Source organism: Sabethes cyaneus, chromosome 2 (assembly GCF_943734655.1).
Source record: "Sabethes cyaneus chromosome 2, idSabCyanKW18_F2, whole genome shotgun sequence".
NCBI classification, from domain to species: domain Eukaryota; kingdom Metazoa; phylum Arthropoda; class Insecta; order Diptera; family Culicidae; genus Sabethes; species Sabethes cyaneus.
Window position 1 is genome coordinate 230,414,523 of NC_071354.1, and position 27,126 is coordinate 230,441,648.

At 39.1% G+C, this 27,126-nt stretch overlaps 1 protein-coding gene across 1 annotated transcript in view; it reads left to right on the forward strand.

Moving 5' to 3' along the window:
- The window catches only part of LOC128736755 (potassium voltage-gated channel subfamily H member 7), a 298,342-nt gene that overhangs the window by 129,790 nt on the left and 141,426 nt on the right, over window positions 1-27,126 (forward strand). Inside the window, exons 10-11 of the mRNA XM_053831242.1 lie at window positions 25,880-26,984; window positions 27,030-27,094. Of these exons, the coding sequence (XP_053687217.1) occupies window positions 25,880-26,984; window positions 27,030-27,094 (1,170 nt within the window). The remainder of the gene's footprint in view (window positions 1-25,879; window positions 26,985-27,029; window positions 27,095-27,126) is intronic.

Below are 27,126 nucleotides of genomic sequence, written 5' to 3' on the forward strand. Positions count from 1 at the left end.
GACTCGAAATGATACATTGAGTTTTGTTGCACCAGTTTTGATCATAAAAGCTATCATAAGACTATAATAAAACCTAAATTGTTGCTCCGCAAGGGTATAACAAAACCTTCTACGTTATTTGGGTGTAAACTGACTATTCACTATCGTTAGCATCGTTGTTAACCATCGGCGAAATAATCATCATTATAAAAAGACTAGAGGAAATTAGTATTAATAGGATTTAACATATTTTTGAAGTAAATGAGTACCTATATTAAGCAGGTTACTTTACGAGAAATTTGGCGAGTTTTTATAAATGTAGCGCCAGCCCTGAGTATAGCCCAACAAACAAACAATGTGATGAAGCTCAATAAAAATGACTTTCATACTGTTGTGCTTCTACTCTGTATTTCTACGTTGGAAAGGAATATTATTAGGACAAAAGAAAAGCTACTGCATTGGGCTCGATTCGATTCGGCTCTCCCAATGTTGGTTGGTCAAGCTAAGTTCATAGAGCACCATAGCTCTATGGAGCACACAAATCTTTATAGCCAGCAGTGCTGTTTTCGTTGATACAAAATTTCCCTGCAGCTGAATGCATAATTAAAATGTAAGATATTGGTCCCATTCCTTCTGTCCTGCAGCTCAAAGTAACAGTAGAGCTTGGATTTATTTACAACCAGGTACTAAAACAAATCATCGCAAAGAAAATTGGTCCCAAAGTAACGCACCCTTAGAGTGAATATTGTCTCTCCTCATAAAAAGTTCTACTGCAGAAAGAAAAACTCGAAAGGAAAAAATCGTCATCCAGTTCGATCCAACTCGGGACAAGCAGCTTAGCATCCCGTTTTTGACAAAGCTACAGCCTGTCAGTGGTCCTTTCGTGCTGGTCAGTCATAGGAAAACGACATGCCAAACGGGCATGATCGATGGAAGTGTCACCGAGCGAGCAAAGGCCATCAGCCAGAAATGTGGACCAGCACAGCTGGTTGTTCCGCGGCTTGTCAGACCACACGGCATTCGATACATTTCCACCATATTTTCAGGCTTCATCCATAAATCTTGTCCCGGGAACTTCCTTTTTTCGGTAATGCTGGAAAAAAGTACACACACTCGCGCACACCCGCTGACCGGCAGGAATGAAACAATGCTTAGACCGCGAAAAGTTTTGCCTAGTTTTGCGGTAAAGTTCCACCGTGACTTTTTCTGGCTTGTTATGGAATTTCGTACCGCAAATGTTACCCCAGCACTACACTATACTATGTACTGCTGCGGGCTGTGAGTTTGCTTCCGGCAGCACTTGCGGAGGCCAACCAACCATGCCTTTACTTTCTAGGTCAGCTGGTCAGTTCAGGAATGCGTCCCGTAGTCATTCGTATGCTAAACAAGTTTTCCCTCACTGGCTGACTGGTCAATTCGTTCGGTACAATCTGGTACTGCTAGTACGAGGAATTGGTTATTGAAATGAAAATGACCAAACCGATGTGGACGTTAAGAATTGTAAATCCAGTTCATAACAATACTTTTTAATGGCCAATGATTGTTATGCGTTTGATTAAAATTAAATGTCTTCCAAAAGGATATTCCCCTCATTTGGGTTTAATCACAGACCAAGCAAATTTATTCACGTGCTGCTCTAAGTGGCACACGGTCGTTGCTGTTGGAAACAAAAAGGCCAGGCCAGGCCAGGCTAGACTATGAATATTAGATGGGGTTCAACGGTATTCCGCCCATACATAGTTCCATGTGTAAGGTACACTCACACACATTTCACTTTCACTGCCGAGCGTCTCGTGTGTCCGTTCCATCGCATCGGTGGACCTTGTCCGAGCTTTCTTGGTTCACACAGTTTAAGCCAGGAAGGTCGTAACTCGTAACTTTTCTTTTCATTTTGCGGAAGGGTCGCAAAAGAGTAGTCTAGCATTAGTTATGTGTAGGATGTACACTGGCGTGTCCAACGCTTTACGGAAGGTTAAGTACCTGCCACAGTAGTTTTGCCACATGAACCCAGATCATCTTGTGTAGAATATTGCTTTGTTTCAGTGGAATCCTTGGATTTGGATTCTATTTTAATGTGTTTTTTAACTGCATTTTGACCATTGCATGAAGAAATGTTAGAACAAGATCAGACTAAAAAATAGCGAAAAAAATGGACATAAGAATCGTATCAAAAAGTAATCTAGAAAATTGGAAATATTGCTTCCCACTGGTTTTCGGTGCCATTTCGATGGTTTGTGTTGCTTTGCTCCGCAGCACTTAATAGTACTGCAGAGAGGTAGCGCTGGTTTTATACTAACACATTTCAGGTACAATTTTAGTCCGTCCCATTTTGCAAGTTTTGCCATTGCATTACTTACGTAGTCGAAATTTTTCATCGATTTTTGTTCTGGTATATAACAAGACGTGATTCGGTGTACCGCTTCATTTTGACGCTATTTCGTTGGCAGTAAATCAAAAATAAATGCAATTAAACATTGTTGAAGGCGTCAAAAAGGAAATGGCATGGCTTATAATTATACAATCAGCCCTTTTCAGAGCCTGTAGAATAATTGAAGATACAATTAGATTTTCTCATCAAACATTTCATATGAATTTCTAAAGTTGTAGAGCGTTAAAAAACTTTCTCGTGTTTTACTGTAAACTTGAACAAGTTACCTTATCAATCAACTGGAATTTTCGTGCCCTTTTTATTAACGCGTTTTAAGCTACATTAAACTTTGCTTTTTTCTGCCTTTTTTGCCGTGTCCAGACGTGTTAAAATGTCGCTTTTCCGCGTAAAATAACGTCAAAGTAATGCCGCCTACCGATTTACCGACTAAAGATTCAGCTACGTAAGCTATGGAACTTGAAAAATTTGTCCCCGAAGACGAAATTTTCAATTCGGAAACGGTACATTAGGCTTACTCATTTGGCGAATAGCTAAATTTATGAAAACTCAGACACTACCGCCATGCATTTTATTAGTCAATTAGCCTTTATTTCAATGTCAATTCAAGGTCAATCAGACCCTATCCGAGCTGCTCTAAAATTTGTCATTAAACAGTTAAATCGATATTTTCGAATTAAAAATACCACAGAAAATGGCTTCTAGACAACGATTTTGACGTTTCTGATTTGGCAATTTACCAGTTTATTTTGAAGATTTTTACCACAAATTGAAAATATGCCCGTCAATCTAGTGCATTACAGTAAGATGCAAGTTTTTGTTACAAATTAATTATTAATCAATTTAAAAAAAAATATTGTTCAATCAAAATATTTTTTTAGAGTATTGAACGTGCGTAGGTTGGTCGAATGTTTACTGTTGCCATTATAATTCTGTCCTATCATTATAATAGTCCTACGTCAATAATGCGGCCGTGTCTTGTCTTGTGTACACAGCACCGCTGAGTTTTACATAGAACTACTTCTCACGAGAGAGCAAGGATATACAATCAAAATATAAAAAATGAAAAGTGATCAGGAAGCACTAATAGGCCCAAGTCCAAACTCAGACCCAGTCCAGAGCCCAAGCGCACATCCAAATCCAGGTCTCGTCACAAAAACCTATCTGTGTATGTAGTATCCCAAGTAACAATCCAATAGCAAATTGGTCTTATCCATTTCTTATAATAGTTTTATCAGAGCATTGCAAAGTCTATTGGGTTTTATAATGTTTCTCTTCAAGTGAATTTTATCTTATTTGATTAACATTTCTGAAGTATAACTGAAGGAGACTTGAAGAATCACCCATAAAATTGCATTATCAATAAGTGTAATTCACCTTATAACCGGTTTAAACCGGTTTTAAAGGATACTATATTTCTGCTTAAAAACGACGCTCTTTAAAACTTAGCAATAGTATTGACAAAAACCTATGACATTCTTCCGCAAGATTCGTTTATCTTAACAATACTGCTATAAAACTCTCTCAAAATCGTAAATTCTTGAAAGAGAAAACATACTCTTCAATAAGAACTTCATTGGCGTAGCTAGAGGGGGTGCCTAGGGGACCATCAGGCCCCCTCCAGAATTCTTCAGGCCCCCTCCAGAAATTTTCACCATTGGAAATTGAAAACCGGAAAAGTGTATAAAATAATTCCTTCGTTATTTTTCTCGTGCAAAAACCAAACGAATATCAACAGCTTTGTAATTATATTACACTCCGAAATCTTACATGTCAAGAGCAACATGTGAAAAGGGCCTATGTGCAAATGAGAGATTCTCTTCGTATGTCCTCTTTTTCGCTTATCACGGATACAAATTCACTTGAACGGATTAATTCTGCATGAAACGGTTGCTGGAGTTATTTGCTAGCTGTTGGTAAAGAAGAATTGCATTGGAATGCATTCATGTCGCTGTGGTAAACGCAAGAGAGGAGACACGAAAAGAATCCCTCATTTACACATAGGCCCTTTTCACATGTTGCTCTTGATGTGATAGCGACGAGGGTAATTTCCAAGATTTGGGGGGAGGAGAAGCTACCGGAGAAATAGATGTAAGGACGAGGGCTCCTTGTTGTTAAAACAACTGTTGAGTTGTGGCAACCGATATATATCCAATTTTAGTCATAAATGAGTTGCTGCAACTAAAAGTGCCAAATGTGTGCTGCTTGGAAGAGGCATAACACTGGTAAAGCCGCCTACAACGTACTCTCCTAGATCTTGTTACACCGAGTGTTACCGGGTGTTCGTAGAGAATTACCAGACAGGTTTCATGAGGCTCGGGCAACTGAGGACCATATTTTTATCATTCGACAGATCAGACATATCAGATGTCGGGAGTACAACCCACCAACGAACCACATCTTTATTGTTTTTAAAGCAGCAAACGATACAGGCGATCGAAACCACATATATGGAAGATAATGCAAGAACACGGTTTTCCGCATAAACTGACATGACTGATCGGTGTTACATAGGATCGAGTGTGTGTTTCGTGCACCTCTCGGAGACACTCTCGAGTCCCTTTAAGACGTAGCAAGGGTTGAGCAAGGTGACGGCTTATCCTACATGCTGTTCAACATTGCTCTTGAGGGGTTGATCCGACGAACGGGTATCGAAACGAGAGTCACAATTTTTACCAAGGGTAGTCAACTCCTAGCCAGGAACTTTGCGACTAGTGATGGCCGGTAATCGGTCGATTAACCGGGAATAATCGAATAATTTCTAATCGAATACTGCCGGCGAGTAATTCCATAATCGAATAGTTCAAAAGAGATAAAAAAATGCGAATAATCCCCATTAATCGTTCATAATCGTCCGATTAATCGAATATTTTAAACGAGTTATTCGAATATTTGTTATCGAATGCCACTAGCACGATTACTTAACTAATGGATTAGTGCATGCAACGCTAACCGATTAATCGGTAATCGAATAATTGAAAATTTCGGACAACGACAACAACATCGACGCAAAACACTACGATCCAGAAGCTACGATAGCCGTCATACGAAGCTAACAATGTACATAACTATTATTAGAAAGGTAGTTATTTACGCAGTTGAAGCCGGGATGCTGCTCACGGAGTACATACGCGCCATTGTCGTGTTCGAGCGGAAAGTGCTGCAGACATTTGGCGGAGTAGAAACTGAAAGCGGAAAATGATGCAGACGTATGAATCACAAGCTACAGGCACTGGTTGGAGAGATTCCCATCGCACACCTGGCGAAAAATGGTAGGCTACGGGGGTCCAGACACGTTGTAAGGATGCCAGACGACAATGCGACAAAAATAGTTCTCTACAACATCCCAACCGAAACCAAGAACAAGGAGGCTCCACGTGCAGGTTGGCTCGACCGTCTTGAAAGTGATTTGCGACTTCTGAGACGGCTGAAAATTGGCGACGAGTGGCCCAAGATCGAGTTGAATGGAGACGACTGCTTGAAACAGCCCGAGCCCTTCGGCTCTATGCTGCTAACGACAACACTTATATAAGTGTTTATACAAAGTGATTTTTTTTAAAGGTACCCCCTAGGCCCCTCCCAGGGAATTTTCGTAGCTACGCCAATGATAAGAACATTCTAGCGTAAACAACTAATCTGTCAAAATGGGCGTCTAACCTGGAGAAAACTGAGAAATACAGATCTTTTAAACGAAAATTAAGCGAAAATCTGTTTAATATTTTAAAACTCTTTCATATGAACAATCAGCGAAGTCACAAAACTAACTGAGCTGAGAAAGGACGGTGCCCGTAATTATGCATTTGCCTGAAGCGGTGTGAGTTTCCTCTGGAGTTCTTCGATTTTTTTAAACTGAATACCCAAGTAACAATTTCAATTTTAAGGTGCACTTGAAGAGGTTTCCAGCATTTGCTGCTTAAAACCGATCTGAAAACTTGTAATTCTACAAAACTCCGATAAAACAGCCATAAAACCTTTATAAGGCGAGGGAGGCCCACACTAAAGAAGGTTCTCAAGAAAATTTCCAAAGATCCTTTTAAAACTTGTAATTCTTATCGATATCTATTTATAATGACTTTCAAGAGTCGCTTGAAAAAAAAAGAAAACCGCCACAAGTGTTGATGATTTTATGGTTGTCTCTTCAAAGAACACTTGCAAGACATCATACACTTTTCACAGCCTTAAATGTTTTAAATTGAACAAGAGCTATAAGCTATAAGCATACACAGATATTGCTATTTCGAAATGAGTATAAATGAAAATTGAAAATAAAAATGATGATAAAAGCAGCTGCTTTGTTGCTCATAAATGAGAAATTTTTCATGCCACGCTCGGTTTGTCGATGTTTTGTGACATGAAAGTTAGAAAATTTCAACGCGCCAGTAATTTTTGCTAGATTATCGAAAAATTAAATTAATAAAAAAAATTAATGATTTCATGAAGAAGTTGATAGCTACCAAATTTTTAACTAATTGTGGCGAAAAAGCTTTTATATGCCTAAACATTTATTTAAAAAGATAAGATCACTAATAGTATTGCATAATACCATATTTATAAGCGCCCATATGCAATTGACTACAATTTCAAAAGTAATCAAAATAGCCCTGTTCGCCATTTTTTCAATGGTATTATCCAAATCAACCCGAAAGCGATTATTAGACTAACATTTCTTGAACAAGACAAAGAAAATTTTTCCAAGAGCGCGATAAGTTCATCAATACTTATTGTATTCTTAAAGAAGACAAGTTGCGCTTGAATAAGAATTGTTTGAATTGCTTGAGGGCACCAAGTTTTTTGCAAGATAACCATTCTAGTATAAACCAAGGTTAGTCAAGAGAGGTTTTCTGATGTTCAAATTTGTTTTTCACCCCCGCTGGGTTGCCCTTGACGATCACCGAAATTTTCAAAGCGGAAACTGTTGAATGTATAAACAACGTCGATGGTTGCTAACCAATCATACCGCGCACTTCTGTTCTACAAACTGTGAAAACTAGATCACCTATTTTAACTCACCTTGGTATAAACAAAGAAAACATCAACGAAGTATCGACGAAACGTGTTGTTTGTGTTGTTTGGACTGCACGACAGTTCCAAGCGTTTAATTTACAATTGGTATTGGTACAACTGTTTTTAAAAATTATGTTTCAACTGCTTCAGTGCCTTCAAACATTTTCCATACAAAGACATCTGACTTATGAACTCTATATTTAGTTTAAAAAAATACGAAAAGCTCTAGAGGAAACCCGCACCGCCTCTGGCAAATGCATCATTACCGGCACTGTCCTTACCCAGTTCAGCTAGTCCTGAGATCTTTATTGTTTTGTGACTTCGCTGATTGTTCAGATGAAAGAGTTTTCAAAATATTACACAGACTTTCGCTTAATTTTCGTTTAAAAGATCTGTATTCTTCAATTTTCTCCAGGTTCAGACGCCCATTTTGACAGATTAGTTGTTTACGTCAGAATGTTCTTATTCAAGAGTATAATTTCTCTTTCAAGAATATACGATTTTAAGAGAGTTAAATGGCAGTATTGTTAAGATAAACGAATCTTGCAGAAGAATGTCATAAGTTTTTGTCAAAACTATTGTTATGTTTTAAGGAGCATCGTTTTTAAGCAAAAATGAAGTATCCTTTAAAACCCCTTATAAGGTGAATTACACTTATTGATAATTAAGTTTTATGGGTGATTCTTCAAGTCACCTTCAATCATACTTCAGAAATGTTAGTCAAATAAGATAATATTCACTTGAGGAGAAACATTATAAAACCTAACAGACTTTGAAATGCTCTGATAAAACTACTATGAGAAATGAATAAGACCAATTTGCTATTGGATTGTTACTTGGGTATAGAGGTTATAAGTCGGGTGTCTTTGTTTGGCAAATGGTTGAAGGCGCTGAAGCAATTGAAGCATATTTGTTTAAAAAGCGGTTGTAACGATTGTAAATTAAACGCATGGAACTGTCGTGCAGTCCAAACAGCACAAACAACAGGTTACATCATTGACGTTTTCTTTGTTTATACTAGAATGGTTATCAATAAGGCCATTACAAATATTTTATAAAGTTTTTGTCCTTCCGGTGTTCGGCCACTGAAGAGGGGGGGGGGCGAAAAAAAAACATAGTAAATTTTTTAATCGAGCAAAACAACGTGGATTTTAAGAATTTTTATTTAACGTGAAAACCGAATCTATTCTTGTTTATAATATATACGTTATTATTTTCTATGCAAAAATATACGAAAAAAGACAAAAACGAAGGAAAAATTTTTGGACGATTTTCGGAAATTCCATTGTTCGAATTTCCATTTCTGTTTCGTGCTAGAAGCGTTAATTCAACTCGGAGACTCATTTTTCGAGTTTTTCAGACTGTAGAGCCCACAGACAATTGATTTTATAAAAAGAAATTTGACTCATATCCTACAAATTTTTTTTTTGCCCTCCGATTTTTCAAACCAATTTCCAAGGGGGGGGGGGGGGTGGGTGACAAAAACTTTAAATATGATTTGCAATGGCCTAATGTAGCAAACATAACTGGCGCGTTAAAATTTTCTAACTTTCATGTCAGAAAACATCAACAAACCGAATTTGGCATGAAAAATGTCTCATTTATGGGCTTGTTGCCAGCAGCTGCTTTTATCACCATTTTTATTTACAATTTTCATTTATATCCATTTCGAAATAGCAATATCTATGCAAGCTTATAGTTTATAGCTCTTGGTCAATTTAAAAAATTTAAGAAAAATTTAAGGCTATGACAAGTGTTTGATGTCTTGCAAGTGTTCTTTGAAAAGACAACCATTAAATCATCAACACTTGTGGCGGTTTTCTTTTTTTTTCAAGCGACTCTTGAAAGTCATTATAAATAGATATCGATAAGAATTACAAGTTTTAAAAGGATCTTTGGAAATTTTCTTGAGAACCTTCTTTAGTGTGGGCCTCCCTCGCCTTATAAAGGTTTTATGGCTGTTTTATCGGAGTTTTGTAAAATTACAAGTTTTCAGATCGGTTTTAAGCAGCAAATGCTGGAAACCTCTTCAAGTGCACCTTAAAATTGAAATTGTTACTTGGGATGTAGTGTAATGTAGTACTACGTCAGCCAAATGGTCGTGTCTAGAAGGGTGGGTATTTTCAACCTATTGAGCGGTAGCCTGCACAACACAGTAACGTTCCGATTTTGTCAGTTCTCGATTTTGTCTACCCCCGATTTTATTAGCTTTTTATCTCGATTTTGTCAGCCTATAAATTTTGTTTAACTTTTGTGCTTTTAAACATGATTTATAAAACTTTTCAGCCTGCTTGAAACTATTCTGATTCTCTGGGGAGGGTTTTTGAATAAAATGATGCCTTCTTGCGAGTAATTCGGGGTCAAAATTAGGGTGTTTTTATAGTAAAAGTTCTATAGTTCCTAAACAAGCAAAGATAGAGGTAAACTATGTTCAGCAATGTTTTGTATTTTTACTATTTGTATAAATTTTGTAAAACAGAAAAAAGTCATACAACAACTACAAAAACAGCTAAAATAGAAAAACTGATTTTAACGATTTTTAAAAGGATTTTTCTATCTTTGCTAAAGAGATAGAATGTTACTGTCTTGAGCAAAATTTCTTGAAATAATATGCTGTAAAACTTTGCAGAACACATCAATGTGTTATATTGAAACTGGAGAAAAATTAATTTTTTATTGCACTTTTAGGGTGATTAATCAAAATTTGGACTCCGCTGGAGGATAGAACTTTTAATTTTAAGAAACTCTTCCAAAAATTCCATAAACATAAAACCAAGTTTTCCCGCTCAAAGCTAAGGCGCACCAAAAAAGGTTCTGGACCAGTGTGCTGCGCCAGGTTCATTGAGTTTTCGGTTGTCCAATTGAGGGTTAAAATTTAATTTTTAGTAGAAATCTTCGATATTACAAGAGGTTAAGTCTTAAATTTTGATAAAATTTTCGAAAAAAAAATTCCCGATTTTGTCAGTTTCCCCATTTTGTCAGCCGAAAATTCAACATGGGGCTGACAAAATCGGAACATTACTGGGTCAGTATACCTAGGAAAATAAATAAACCTAGATAGAGCTGATCTCTGCAAGGGGGCTGCCAAAAACCAAAAGCCCCCACATGCCAAATTTGGTTCCATTTGCTTGATTAGTTCTCGAGTAATGAGGAAACTTGTATTTAATTTGTATAGGAGCCCCTCCTCCTAAAGTGAGAAGTCTCCTCTTTAAGGGGAGAGGGGTCATAATTCCCCTCCTAAACAGGGGAGGGATCTCAGTCCACCATAGAAAGAAATCTTGCCTCCAGAAACCCCCACATGCCAAATTTGGTTCCATTTGCTTGCTTAATACTGGAGTTATGAAAAAATTTGTATTTCATTTGTATAGGAGCCCCCCCCCCCCTCTTAAAGTGGGGAGGGGTCCTAATTCATCATAGAAAAAATTCTTGCCTCCAGAAACACCCACATGCCAATTTGGTTCCGTGTGACTGATTAGTTCTCGAGTTATGAAGAAATTTGTATTTCATTTCTATAGGAACCCCCCCCCCCCCTTAAGCCTCCCTCCCTTAAGCTTCATATGCCAAATTTGATTCCATTTGCTTGATTAGTTCTCGAGTTTTGGGGAAATTTGTATTTTATTCGTATAAGAGCCCGCCTCCTAAATGGGGGAGGGGTCATAATTCCCCTCCTCAAGAGGGGAGGGGTCTCAATTCACCATAAAAAATTCTTATTTCCAAAAATACCCACATGCCAAATTTCGTTCCATTTGCCTGATTAGTTCTTGAGTTATGCAGAAATTTGTGTTTCATGTGTATGGGAGCCCCCCCCCCCCCCCTCTTAGTGGGAGGAGGGGTCTCTAACCTTCATAAGAACCTCCCTCGGCCCCAAAAACCCCTACATGCAAATTTTCGCGCCGATCGGTTCAGTAGTTTTCGATTCTATAAGGAACATACCGACAGACAGACAAACAGACAGACAGAAATCCGGATGTGCGTTCATTTCGTCAGGGCTATTCTTTTCTCTATCTATAGAGGAAGGACCAGAAGTTTCAATGAAAATTCCCTTACCTTAGTGAATTCTAAATTCTCAAATGTTTCCTTTGAAAAAAAAAAACGATAGCTTCCCTTCTTAATAATGGCTGCTTTTAAAGTAAATCCAGAACGAGCTTTTATTTCCCAAATACTTATTTTTATTTGATCTCTTCGAAAGTTTTTCAAACCAGGTTTGTTTTTATTTATTAAAAAGAGGATTGATTTTTCGGACTTCAAAGGTGGTTGTATTCGCTCAAAATTCTCTGCAGCCTGTTCTGTCTGGCAAGAAGAATGAAATACAAATTTAAAACAGAATTTTTAAGAAGCAGATGAACCTGATTTTGATTCTAAACAAATTATTATTCTGACTAATAAGCATTACGCTTACGACTAGAAAATTCCATGAATACTCGAAAAAAGGAAAGGTTCGTTTTTCTCAAATTACGGATTCTACTTAGATAATTATCACCATACAAATATAAGACAGACGTTTTGTTTTTTTGAGTGAGAACTTCATTTAAAAATACCTAATGTTATACCCAGACAGAAATGAAATAAACAGTGAAGACATTACAATTTAAAAATTACTGTTTGGGGTTATCTTAGCCTTTAACTTATAAATGTGGACCTATAAAGGCAAGGTTGTGTAAATTATTTTTTGAATCGAAAACTAGACGGAAGACTGGCAGAAGAAATGAATAAAATCATAGATTTTGGTTGAACTTTAAGCAGTGAGTGGAAAAATAGGAAATACGAACAATTGATAATACAAAAGTGTCTGTTTAAAAATCACATATTTTAATACAAACAGAGATAAAATTTCATTCGCTTTATTTTAGAAAGTCACCAGATGCAGGTAATTGGAGCTAACATGATTCTTCTATTTACCTTTAACACCATCACCTCCCAATGACACCCGATACCTTTTCGAGCTGTAACATATCAATCGTTCAATCGCTAGCACATTATCGTCGTCATCATCACCAGTCAGCAAGCGTAATTAGTGGCCCGATACCCCGAGGGCCACTGTTTGCATTGCCGTCGCGCCACCGAAACGCCGGAAATGTAGTAATTAATCTCCCAAAGCAGCATCAAAATTTCATCCCCACATTCCAATCTTCTAATCTAAACTAGCCCCGGTTGTTGTGGTTGCGACCGTTTGCTGTCACTGGTCGACCACCACCCGCCTCCATTACGATTGCGAGTTCAAGTGGCATGGCGATTTTTTCTTCCCATTATAACCAACAAATCATCACCATCATTGTAAAATCATTAATGACGGAGAGCAACAGTGACAAAGTCGTCCTGTCTAGTAACAAACACTTGGTGCACTTGTAGGAAATATACATTCAATACAATACCAAACCCCATTCAGCTCCATTGTGTTCGGTATGTTGTTGTTCCTCCCGCACGAAGTGGGTGGATGGATTCTCGTTTCTCTCGGTCTTTTTATTGCTCATACTCATTGGTTCTATGGTTTTCTCCTATCGAAAAATCCTAGCGTTGATCCTACACACCGCTGAAGGTATTTGCCACTCTCCCTCTCTCTCTCGCTAGTCGCGGAGTCGCGATACTTTACAACCCACCACCACCCGCGCAACAACAAGTAATTCACAATCTAGGACTACGCGAGAGGGTGGCGACTTTGTAGGTGAATTGTAAGTGTTCGCTCGCTCCCGTAGGCTATGTCGAGAATCGCAAAAATGCTCGCGTGGAGCCCGCTGTGTTGGTGCCTTTTTTGGGGTCGTTTCGATGTGGGTGTTGCTTTACTACATCGTCGAGAGGAAATGGTCCTTCTGCCGCTCTGGAACGACCACCGCGCGCGAGTGGTGAATGATGATTGTATTTAAATTTCTGGCAACCGTTCGGTTCACTTTATGCGGGTGGATGTTACAACCTTTTCTTCGGGTTCGCTCCTACTAGAGTGTGGCCATAAAATAGCGGCATAGTACTAGAAACGACTACAACCAACCATCAGACCGGAGGCGGGCGAGACTCACAGGTTTCAGCAGCTCAATTCGGGAAGAAACGAGAGCAAATGATGATTATTTAGCACGGCAGGGAAATCAGTGCAAATAAGACTATCGCCTCGGTTGGTTGTCGGGAGCCAAACACTACAACGTCGTCGTCGCATCCGGGCTAGAAGCTATTGTTAGAAAAGGATTTCAATTGAAAGTGCCAGCAAGAAGGATATACCACACCGACCGCACGGATCTCCCTTGCAGGTGATTCTCGAAGGATTACGCCAAGGCGGAGATTTTCATCTTCAGTTTCTCGGGAAAGTGGTCGCGAGTCGCGTCGACGCTGCTTGAGGATACAGTTTCTGCGAGGTTTCATAAGTTTTTTTTAATAGTGATTTCGAGTGTCGTAGCAGGTGCTATCTAGCGTTAGTCAGCGGATTATTGCAGGAAAGGTGATTAGTTGATTTATTGCGTACTCTTCCGGATGGATTGAGTGTGTTGGTGGACTCGATGAAGTCAGTTCCTGAATGGGGGTGATTAGTGGAATAGTTGTGTGATTTTGGACAAGAATTGTGCGAAGAAAATGTCAACACCACATCCGGAGAGCACAAAATTATATAATACGTGATTGGCCAAAAAAGTGAGGTGAACTGCCAACTGCCACCAACGTTGTTGCCTGTGTTGGGCGATCGTTCACAGCCAAGTGGGACATTCAAACTTGCCATATAGGCGGAACGGTTTGCCAGTCATGTGAGTCTGTTGAATGTGAACCATGGCGGCGGCGATGGCGTCGACGGCAATCGTGTGTGAAGCTCACTTTAATACCTGACCTATTTCTCCGCCGGACCAGTTCGGAATGCGAAAATTTTTAACTGGAGAAATCGAGTTATCACCTCCGTCTGGATTAAATTGATGTTTTTCAATCCTCATTATCGTAATCAGTCGGGAAGAGATGCTGACCGCGAGCGGGAGCGAGCAACAGAGAAAAAGAGACTCGGTCTGTGTGTTGTTATCATCTCATGAAATATGTGTCATCGTGTTTCGTGGCTTGAGACGGTATGAGGGAGGGGAGGAAACATGAGTTGAACGGACGGAGAGGAGGCAGTGTGAAACAAATGCCAATCAACAATCGGGATTAAAGCACTGCATGGTTTTGGGCGAGTCGGTTAAACTTGAGCAGGAAAACGGAAATATCCTTGCCTCCGGTTGCCGCCCTTCAATCGGCAGTCAGTTTTGAAGTCGGAATCATTTTCAATAATAACACTGGGAATATGGAATGGGACTTTGGTTTTTCATTTGCGCAAGGGTAGTGTGAAGAAGGAGCATTGGTTGTTTAAAAGTTTTTTATATCAATCGCAATGTTGTACAATACGAATTTGTTATTTACCCAGATTTAGCTAAACATAAACCTACGAAATTTCTAAACGGGAAAAAAAAAATAAATTGGTTTTTATTGAATTGAATATTTATTGAATTGAATATTTATTGAATGGAAAGAATTTTTGTTTAAAATTCGTAGTCCACAATCACAAACGAAAGAGATTACTTTTAAAAAACTGTACTGAACTGTACTGTAGATATCAACTGGCTCGGCGAAGTAATTAGAAATGTCATTCTGACCAGCGTTGCCAAACTTCCGGATTACCAAACTATCAGATGTTTAACTGAACAATTTGATATTGTTGAAGAACGATTGATAAATTACGCTAGTGTTCGTGTGAATGAGACTACAAGTGCAATTGCTTTGAAACACAAAAAAATTATGTGAAATGCTACGGGTGGAGGGGGACGTTGCCACTGTCAGATGGTATCGGAATCTGCTAAACGAATAAATGCTTTTAAGCTCGAGTTTTCATAATCTCTAGTTTATTCAGGTTAGGTTAAGCTAGCATATATTAAATCCTCTGTCCCACTTCCTCCTACCAGACAACGTTGCCGTTGTCATTAAAAGGGTTTAAGCAGAACTTTGCCAGCGTTTTGAAAGGATTTGCATGGGGAACGAATTGAGTCGTCTTACCTGATAGAGTTGATAGCACTAACGAATAGCAAGAAAATTCCAGACTGTCACAAGGTTGAAGTTGAACCATCGATGAAGCGATGAAAGATTGGGAAATCACTGATACCTAAAAAGCACAGTTCGATTAATGTTGAGCAAAACTACCATTACGAGCAAAAATAGAGAAAAACATGCATGAAATATATCATTATGAGCAAACTGCCAAATTAAACCCTCTGAAACTTTGAATATACTGTTTATTTTTTACAATTTTATGAAATCTCGAATTAAATTGCTTAAAAAAATAGACTGTACTATATGGCATCACTGTTAAGCATCCAAGCTATAAACAAAACAGTATTATAGTTGTTGCATCAAGCGCAGTTATCGGATGGAAAACTGAAATGGTTGTCAGTGTACGAAGCTCAGAATTAAAAAAAAATAAACACGCAAATTTCGGAATTTACTTAAGTTTTTTGTGCGATTTTCGGAATTCGAGCGGCTTTTTAAACTTCTAGAAAAGATGGCTTTACCGACTCACAATCTTTCTGTAATTGTTGTTGTTGTTGTTGTTGTTGTTGTTGTTGTTGTTGTTGTTGTTGTTGTTGTTGTTGTTGTTGTTGTTGTTGTTGTTGTTGTTGTTGTTGATGTTGTTGTTGTTGTTGTTGTTGTTGTTGTTGTTGTTGTTGTTGTTGTTGTTGTTGTTGTTGTTGTTGTGCACTAGGCCTGAGAGAAATAATCATTTTTAAGAGAACAATTGTACTGTTGTACAACTTACGAGTCCGGATTCTGGCTTGTTGTGTGAGACTTCAGTTAGAATCTCTTCTTGCTCGGTAACAAATGTAGCCTTTCCGGTAACGGATGTGTCACACAATACAGCGGTCGGTATTCAGTTTGTTCGCCAATGCAAAGTCCATGATGTTGGAGTCAGTTTTAATTTCCCGAATGGCTGTTAATTGCAGTTAATGATCAAGGGTTCTACTCTAGCGCTTGGTTTGCGTTTTCCGGCCGTCCTCGGAGTACTTTTAGTATAATCCATCAGTTTTTTCAGCACCCGAGTTGACGCTGATAGGTTTTGCAAGTGACTGTGCACAATTATTCTACTTTTCTCTTCCTGCATGATGAATACCTCGGAACTATATTAGCCTCAAACTGAGAAAAAAATATACCGAGTAGCACTATTTACAAATAACAAAACGCTGTCAAACGTTTGCATTTGCAACCACTGCACTGTGGTCCAGGAAGCCAAGCTAGGTGGAATAAATTGTTTACTCAGTAGTAGTTGATTTTAGACTATCTACGTGTTAGCAACAAAATCTTGATTTAGGATGCCGCTCTTTAACTTTACTAAGATCTAAGATTAACTAAGATCCAGAAATTATCTTCAAAACGAAACAAGATAGAACGTGACTCACTTCAGCAATTTTATAGTTTGAAGTATTCTGAGTAATATTGCAGAAGACGGAAACCCTCTATCTCAAGCCGTTTCCATATTAGGGCGTTTTTACTGAATCAAGTTAGGGTGGCTCTGCTATCTTGCGATTTTTCTCCTTAACTTTTTTATTTTGCATTTCTGGCAAAACACTTCTTCAGATGACTGCCTCCAACTCAACAAGACACGACTTTTGTTGAAAAAAGAAACTGGCCATCTACTTTACTTCTCCACTTATATCAAATTTTGTGCTAAAATAGGTCGTTTTCAAATGTTAGTATGTTAGAAAGATGTAAGTAGAATTAAAATCGGTTGATTGCGTTTGAAAGAACGTAGTTTTCTGTGCATAATATCAAAAGCGACTCCCCTTTTATCAACCCCCTGTGCTGAATCACTTATGTCAAGAAACATGTACGCCAAGCTTGCTGAAGAACAGTCAAGGTATTCCGGAGTAATGGCGCAACTCGTTAACTTTTTTATACTTAAATATGTTAAAACCCCACATATTCAAAGTTAATTTATTTGAGATAGACAAAAATCCCTTCTCCAATTTTTTGATATTATGCACAGAAAACTACGTTCTTTCAATCGCAATCAACCGATTTTAATTCTACTTGTATCTTTCTAAGATACTAACATTTTAAAACGGCCTTTTTTTTAACACAAAATTTCATATAAGTGGAGAAGTAAAGTAGATAGTCAGTTTCTTTTTTCACCAAAAGTTGCGTATTATTGAATATGAATATGAATATGAATATGAATATGAATATGAATATGAATATGAATATGAATATGAATATGAATATGAATATGAATATGAATATGAATATGAATATGAATATGAATATATGATGCTACCACCTACCTTAGCAAAACATCCGTTCATAGCAATGAACCTATCAGGTCAAAAAGAGTTGAACATATTCAATGATTGGTCATGCTTCCCAACTCTTGTATGAAGGGCCAAAAGGGAATTGGTCGATAAGCAACATCACTTACACGTACCAGGTATTTAGAGAATCTCTTTCCAAGAGATGAGTCGCCTGAGTCAATCGTTGAATAAACCGTCTTAATGCAGAATGACTCCAGCAGGTGAGGAGAAGAGCCCGCTCATTATCCACGATGTGTTGTTAACGTCTCTATGGTCTACATCATTTTTAGCACCGCAAAATTCACTAAAATGGCCGTTACTTTTTATCTTTTAAAATTTTTCCACCAAATTTGAAAATTTTCCCGAAGACATTTTCTATTTTCATAATACCTACAGATAATGGCCATATATCACATGGCCCGGAGTTATTCCGGAGTTCCTTGGGGGACCGAGACATGGCTTTTTAAGATAAAGTTACCAAATATATAAAATTTGTTTGAAATCTGTTGATTTTTGTAAACATATCATCGACTGTGACTGTGATAGAAAGTTGACTGTTTCACTCTCCCTAGGCCCACCGCTTCAAACAAGTGCTCTGATGGTCCCTCCCTCTTCCCGATTCTAGTTTATTTATGAAATGTGGTATATATGGGTAAAAATAGAACAATCTCACCAGCAGTCCTTCGAATGGAATAGAGTTGCGTCCTTTTAGTTTCCATAAGTGCTTCTAATAATTAATTTAATTTTTTATTCTGGTATCCAATATCCATGTGCAGTATTAACACTCGTATTGGCCAAAGTTTTCACTATATAGCAGGAGATGCTTCATAAGCTAAAACGAAAAAACTAATTAAAATAACTTATTTTATACTTACCTATTAACAAGATCGTGTGGCTCCGCCGTCTACCCAAAATCTCGATTTTGAGATCAGGCAGCCGGGAACCATCCAGTATCGCACCTCCTAGCTTGGCTACTCAATAGTGCATTACCGGGTATGGTCACGTGGAGGCGCTAGGTAGGGCTTGGGATAGCTAGAGCTATATTGGACGCTCCTCATTTGCCTTCCCCATTTGATACCCACCAAAAATTGCGTATTATTGCGCCTCAAAAGTCATCTGAAGAAGGGTTTTGCGAGAAATGCAAAATAAAAAGTTATGGAGAAAAATCGCAAAATGGCAGAGCCACCCTAACTTGATTCAAGAAAAACGCCCTAATATGGAAACGGCTTGAGATAGAAGATTTCCGTCTTCTGCAATATTACTCAAAATACTTCAAGCTATAAAATTTCTGAAGTAAGTCCTGCTCTATCTTATTTCGTTTTGAAGATAATTTCTGGATCTTGGTTAATTTAAGGGTCACCCTGAAATAGCTCATGCCAAAAAAAAAGCGGCATGCTAAATCAAGATTTTGTTGCTAACACGTAAATAGTTTAAAATCAACCACTACTGAGTAAACAATTTATTCCACCTAATTTGGCTTTCCGGATCATAGTGCACTGGGATCGCGAAAATGAAGTGCCCTATTTCTAAATGATCTAAGCTTCATGCAGCAATTCATGTTAAAGGAAGCAATCTTTAATACATTTACCATGAAATCACCGGTGATTTTTTGATTTTTTTTACATGCATCAGCAAGCAAAAACGACATATCGTTGGAAATGGTCGTAAACAGTAAAGGTCCTCAGTTACTTCCCAGGGGTACACTACTTAAATATCAGAAATTTTCGGGGTATTGTGGAACAGTTTATATACAACAGTTAAAAATATTATCTAGTTTACTTCCCTGTTAAAAAGCAAAGCAATGCTTAGCTGCTGCATTCGGAATTTGACCTTCTTATCTTTATATTAGTACCGAATTGAAAAATATGTTTTTATGATAGCAATTGTTCCACTTGACGTCGGTTTTCATAATAGCCGTGACAGGTTTTCTGTTCGATTGGACTGACTTATGGCAACTGAGTGTGCTCGATGAAATTTTGAATTTAAGATGGCACCTCTCTTTCTATTATAGATCCGCTGCCCTAAGGCTACGGCTTTATAATACTAGCACATTAAATAAAATGTTAATGGACGATACAAGGCAAGAAGGCAACTCGCCGTCAGAGGAACCGACTACTGCGGGTCAGACAATTCCCTAGCAAAAATCACATACGTCTGAGTTTATTCGTTTTCCTATTTCCTAAGCCTACTGACCGAAAATAAAATACGAGCCATACGAACTCCATTTTTATTACTAACTACTTACTGCCCACCTTATAACTCACCTTTCACTACTCAATATTCACAACTCACTACTCACTAACCATTACTCACTACTTACTACTCGCAACTCACAGTTCACTACTCACTACTGACTATTCATTACTTACTACTCACTACTCATTACTCACCACTCACTACTCATTACTCACCACTCACACCTCACTACTCATTACTCACTATTCACTACCCAGTACTCAGTACACACTTTTATTTGCGAGATTGACAAAATTCTGTTTAAATTAACATAATTTACAATTAATTCATTGTGTGGTTTTTTCGTCTTTCATCCTAAATTTTTCGTCTTTTTTTTTGTTATGTGTACTCGGTCGCCTTTTGCTGTCGTCTTCATCTTGTCTATTTGCCGCTTGCTAGTTCTTTATATTATCTTCCATTCGGGTATCTTTACCTGACAGTGCTTTTGGCTGCTCTCGATGGCGTCCTTTTGTCGTCATTTTTAGTGTTTTTTGACATTTATTGTCGCAGTTTTGCCGTCTCTTCGTTGACTTTTCTGTATCGATTTGTCGCTTCGTTGGCGTTTTTCGGGATCTTTTAATCGTATTTTTTGTAACCTCTTTTTCATCGTCTACTCACCTACTCGCCATAATTTTTTCATCATGTTTCCGTCGTTTTCTCGCTGTCTTTTCACAGCGCCTCTTCATCGTATTTTTGTCGCCAATTTATTGTCTTTTCGTCGTTTGTTTGTCGTCTATTCGTTATCTTATTGCTGTCTTTTCGACATCTTCCCACTGTAATTTCTAGTTGTTTTGTTTTCGTATTCGTCAATTTACTTCCGCTGCTTGGCCGCCGTTTTACCGTCTTTTCAGTTCCTTTTTGCATTTTTTTATCGTATATTCGTCGCCTGTTTCTGACATTTTTGTGGTTTTTTTTTTGTCCTCTTTTATGTTTTGCTTTCTTTTTGTCGCATTTTGCCGTCTTTTCTTCGACTTCCTGTCATCTTTTACACGTCTTTTGTCGTTGTTTTCCCGTTTTTAGGTCTTTACGTCACTTTTGTCATTTGTTTGTACAGAGTACCAAACGTCGAGTTGGGTTTCCTCGAAATCTGAGTTTTGTTACTTGGTTCGGTTTGACTTAACACCGATCATTTGTCGACCATTTTGGTGCTTATTAAACGCCTTTTTGACATTGCACTATGGGCAAAAACGAAAGATAAAACGGACGCAATTAAGATACGGACTGCAGGCTTATGAAATATAGGTGATCTTATGTAAAATTTTCCGGAGAATCGCGTGGTGCCCACCCCTTTTCTGTTTGTCATCGGGAAGTGCCCCATTTTGCAGATTTTCCCCTATTTTTACCATTTTTCACCCTTATTGGATTATTCCAAGCAAGGTTTTGAAAAAACAAACCGCAAAAATCTACTAATTTTGTGGAAAACAGTCCGCAGAATCGAATAGGGATTATCTAATTTATTTTAGAGCACATTAATTTTTTTGTTAGAATTCCCGTTTGGTATGATCGGTTTGACAACAGCTCAACCAAAAAAAAATAATGTGCTCTAAACTAAATGAGATAAGCCCTATTCGATTCTGCGGACTTTTTTACTAAAAATTATTAGGTTTTTAACTTTTGTTTTCTTAAAGCCTTGCTTGGAACAGTCCAGTAAGGGTAAAAAATATTAAAAATAGGGGAAAATGAGCAAAATGGGGCACTTCCCGATGATAAACAGGAAAGGGATCGGCACCACGCGATTCTCCGGAAAATTTGACTTAAGAACACGTATATTTTATCAACCTGTAGGTCGTATCTTGATTGCATCCGTTTTATCTTTCATTTTTGCCCATAGTGCATTGTTTTGTCGTGTTTTTTGTTTATGTTTTTTGACGCTGTTTTAGCGTCCTTTCGTCCTTCATCTGTCCGTCTGTCCTCCCATCGCATTTTCATGTTACTTCCGTCGTTTTTTTATCAATTTATTATTATTTATATCAATCACATTTTTTTCATCGCAATTTTGTCGTTTTAACACCGTCTCTTCATTGTTTTTTCTAGGTATTTTAGTAATATTTTAATTTAGTAATATTTTTATTGGTGTTTTTTTATATTTAATCCGTTTTTTGTATTTTTCTTCAATTTTCAAGCCCGCTTTTTCTGTCTTATTTTTTGTCTTTTTCTGTTCCGTCTTTGTTTGTCTTTTTCTGTCCCGGTTTTCGACTTTTTCCCCCTTTTAACTCTGTTTATCCCTTCTTCGTTTCCATCTGCTTCGTTCCGGATACTCATATTATGTCATGTTTCGCCTCCTTTTCTGTCACATTCGGTTTTTTCTGTTCATTTTATCTCTTTTGTTTTGCGGTTTCATTTTCTGCTCTCCATTTTTTCCTTTTCCTGTCCCGTTCTAGCCCCTATTGTGTTCCACGTTTTCTGTTCTCGTTTCGACATTTTTCTGCTCCAGTATTTGCTCCTTTTATTTTCTTCCTACTTTTCTATTCTGTTTTCTCGCTTTTCCTTCTTCTGTTTCATTTTTCCTTTGTTACTTCTTTTCCGGGGAAGCAGCAGGAGGCGGACTACCTTCATCGAGATCTATCGGTACATTTTCTTAAGAACCTGTGTGAAGCAGGGCTGTCCTGCACTCAGTGCTCCTATTTTGCTTATTTAACTGTAATACCTCAATTGATGAAGGGACGGTAGGGGAAAGAAATGAAAATTTTTGGTGAAGGAGGGGAAGAGCGGAAAAGAAGGGGGGGGGGGTATTGGTAGCTATGCTTGACAAGTAGTCATTTTGACTCCTACCTTTTGTCCTGACCTTTTGTTTTTGGGACAAAAGGTAGGAGTCAAAATGACTACTTGTCAAGCATAGCTACCAATACCCCCCCCCCCCCTTCCTTTCCGCTCTTCCCCTCCTTCACCAAAAATTTTCATTTCTTTCCCCTACCGTCCCTTCATCAATTGTAGAACCATCACTTCAAAAAAAATATATATATTAATATATGTATGACCTCATTTCAAGGTCAAGACTAAAAACTTGTGATTAGTCTATGTAATACCTCAACCAAGCAAAATCCGAAAATGTTGTGTATGGGGCATTTATAAAGTCAATTATTATCTATAAGATTGCTGAACTAAGTATTGCTCTATCTTAAGTATTTATTAAGATAGAGCAATACTTAGTTCAGCAATCTTGTGGATAATAATTGATTCTATAAATGCCCCATACATAACATTTTCGGATTTTGCTTGGTTGAGGTGTTCGAGTTGAATTTTGCCTATAGGTGCACTGAGTGCAGGACAGCCCTGATGTGAAGAAATGAAAACGAAAATATTTGCCCCCTTTTCCCGTACTCGAACTAAGTAAAGTCTTGGACTTAAGACTCGGTCAGACCGTCAAGTAAGCTTCGAGGTTTAACAAGCCAGTCGTTTTATGTACGAATCTCTGTTGGGCAGTACTGCTAGATATAGTCGGTAGGATCGTTATGCAGCCCCGTAATTGCCCTGTACTCTAACAGCTGGCTGCGAAATCTGTCGATAAAGAAAGCTTCATATCTTAGCAAGATGATTGAGCCCAAGGCTTTGTTTTTACTATGATCAGAGAGCGACTGTCTGAAAGGGAAGACTGTCGGCATGGCAGCATGAACGTAAATATTCTTGAGTCGCTATTCATTGTAGTAAGCCCTCTTTACTAACTTTACTCTTTACTCTCGTAAGAACTCTATAAGAAACTATAAGATATCGGCTCTTAGAGAATAAAGTTATGATTTTTGGGATGTTAGTCAGTGCATATAGCGTACCCGGAATGTTTGTAATTGAAAGAAATCTTTTCCTTAAAGTTTATGAAAATCTGTAGATACGAGCACCTGTTCTGTAGGCTTGTTCAAAAATTCCTAAATCCGTAGATTTGGCATCACTGATACCGAATGCATTCATAGCTTTCAAGCCCATTATCAGCGTTTTTATAATTTTCGTCGCGCTTTTGGGTACGCAATGCGCAATATCATAACAGTCTTTTTTATTACGAAAACCAAATTTTCCGGTGGTAAACTAAGTAGGTAGTACAATAGCGAAACTAAATATGCGATTTTGTGTACTCTGTAACTATCGATAAAAAGTAAATTGTCGCACCACCAACAATCCTACACTCTGCAAATTATTATTATTTTATTGACACATTTTTTGTGGGGCCTATATAAATCGCACCAGTCAGTAGTAAAACCTCTGTGGTAAAACACCAGCTTTCTTGGTGCTACACTGAATCCAACCTAACATCTACCTGTTCGTCAGTTTGTTCATTATAACAAGTACCTATCCAGCTTTTTACGAGCCATAATGGCAGACGTGTTCGTAAAGTTTGAACGCCATTTTTGACATTTCAGTAATACATCGCATGTTTTCTTTCCGCAAGTTCCTTTAGTTTAACCGTGAACGTGCGGAAACAAGACGTGCGATGTATTACTGAAATGTCAAAAATGCTCGTAAAAAGCTGGATAGAAAATAGAGCTTCGCGGTTTTCAATACCGCTTTTATGTCCTAGACTGTTTATGGTTTCCTCTTAATTTAAAAACTGTGATTTCTGGGAAATGCTTAACGATTAACGTACTCAAAACTCGAAACATTAATTTGGGATAAATTCATTTTGATCCGGATTAATGTTCTCTGAAGGTAGCCATAACACTGTAAAGGGTTTAAAACATACTACTAAATTTATCTGACCCCAATATAAATGCGGTAAATATTTCGATCAACCAAACGCTACGACCATCATTAAAATTTGCCTGGAGAATAAATATTCCGAAAAAAATAAAACCAATAAAATATTCCATCAGCCAGCGATCCGACGTCGTCCAACGACATCGCGACGGATATGATACTCTACTCTATCGTCGTCAGCACTACGAATTGCGGAAACCGACCTCCACTTTAGGGCGGATGTTTTTGAACCGTATGCTTTCCTTATCCTGTGTTCCTGTGTACGTACCCACATATTAATTATACATCGAAATTAGATAGTGTTGATTGGGTATTACGAGGCGATAAAAACGAACGGGTTCGTAACGTAGGCAACAGCTGTAGTCTGGTGGGGACGGATGGTAGGATAATGGCGCTTACGACGCGACGTCTCTCGTCCTCGTGCTCGCTCGAGTGTGTCTCAGAAAAGCGCCGTCAGTCATTTTACGAGCCAGTTGAATCCAAGCAGTCTGTTAAAATTTTTTCGTGTTGATTTAGAAGCGAAATACATGCGCATAAAGCCAAGTTTTTTTACCTCGTGACTCGCAACTCGCGACTGTGGTGTAAAAGTAATTATTTAAAAAAATGTCATTTGTCGCGGCACGCCGCGTCGTTCTGCAAAATTTATCATATTTCCTTTTATCGATCCTGCCCGCTACTAAGTGGGGCACGGTTCGGTCGAAGAGAGGAGTGCAGAAGAGTAAAAGCGAACATTTTGAGTTTATGAATTCATAGACCGGTGAAATATTCATGCTCGGTTGGGTGTCGGCCGACAAATTTTGCTGAGTGCAAATTCCATCAAAGTAGGCGCCGTGTTTTTGGATCCGCAAAACCCACAAAACATTTTCGCCACTGAATTACATAGTAAAAAATTTACACCGAATGACGTGTGACGTGATTATTGTCGATTCATTTCCATAAAATAACAGCTACCAATCGGTAGGCAGCTCGACCACTTTTGGTGTGAATCGTGCTCCGCCCGTTCAAGCTCAACTCAATAGTACGAAGTACGTTTCCTCCCGCTTTATCAGTTACGCAATTAAAGGTCAAATTATTATTACAGTGAACGGGGGCAACCCCAACAATAAATCGAAGAAAAATTGATCGTAACAGAAGTGTGAGTGCCTAAAAGCCCGACCACGGAATTACACCCGAAGAAAAGCAAAAACCACGAGGTGAAAAGTGACGAAGAAAACCAAGTGTAATTGAGGCATAATATGCAAAAACCACCCACAACGGCCGGCCGCGTCCGATGCTGTCGTGCGAGTCGCAGTGTTGCTATTGCTGTTGCCGCTGCTGTTAGACCGTGAATGATGTTGCCTCCGGAATCATGTCGGAGACAAGCTTGCGTGCCAACTCGTGCATTGAGCTGTCCGAGATTAAGAAGCTGGACAGTCTGCTGCGCCAGTGTGAAACGCTGAGCTACGACGATTTGTCCTCGAGCAGCAATGGCGACCGCGAGCTGGCAGACTATATGGAACCGAAGGGCCGCATGAAGCGCAGAAACTCGTCGGCCACTCTCATCACGACACCACCGATCATCACCCAGACGGCCATCCGAGCGCTTTCCAGTTTGAACATTTTCAGTAGTGCTAAGAAAATCATGCGGATGGTCAACGAGAACCCGTTGTCTTACTACGACCGGAACTGCGCGCTGCCCCAAATGAGCCAGGAAGGCTACAAAACCAAAAGTTGCTCCAATCTGCAGAAGCCTAGCCTGTGCTATGGCAAACCCAAATCGAACGAAAACAGTGCTACCGGGGCTGACCACTTCTTCAGCATATCGGAAAATATCCTAACGACTGCCGATAAGGGCCACACAGATGACGCCGAATGCGATTGTCACTGCCCACCAGCGCCACATGTTGATAACAGCGCCGGTGACAGTGGCAAGAACGGGAACCCCCTGGCAAACCCCCTCGGACTCGGACAGAAGCAATCCGTTTACAAGCGAAGGCACAATGAAAGGCAAAGCAATAATTACCAGCACCAGCGTCATCAACAGCAGCAGCAGCACAATCATCCATCGAAGGAGAACGCCACGTCTCCCACCGCTTGCTCCGCCCTCCGCAGGCCACACAAATCCGACCAGTTCGTAAAGCAGCGCCGGATCGACCCGGACGACGAGAATCGCATCGTAAACATCAACGAAACGCCCAACATAGTTCCTATCTCGCTGAACGATGTCAACGACTCGTCCTCGTACGAGGGGGCTTGTGACGAGGGGCCCGCCGCCATCGAACACCGAACGTCGTCGTCGATGAGGCATCAAAAGTCCCTGGACAACAAATCGGATAAGTCACAGCTGTCGCAGGCCAACAGCACCCGGTCCCGGTCCAAGTTCTCGCCGCAGTACCTCTCGCGGAAAATTTCCTGCAAGGCGACCAGCATCGGCGGCATTGGCAGCGGTGGCGGTGGCGGTGGCGGCGGCGAAGCGGAATTAGCCGCCGAAGCGGGCGCCAAGGAGCTACTGTTGGGGCACAAGTTCGAGAAAATCCTGCCAGAGCCGGTCGAAACCGTAAGTACCTCTAGCTATACATATGCGAATGA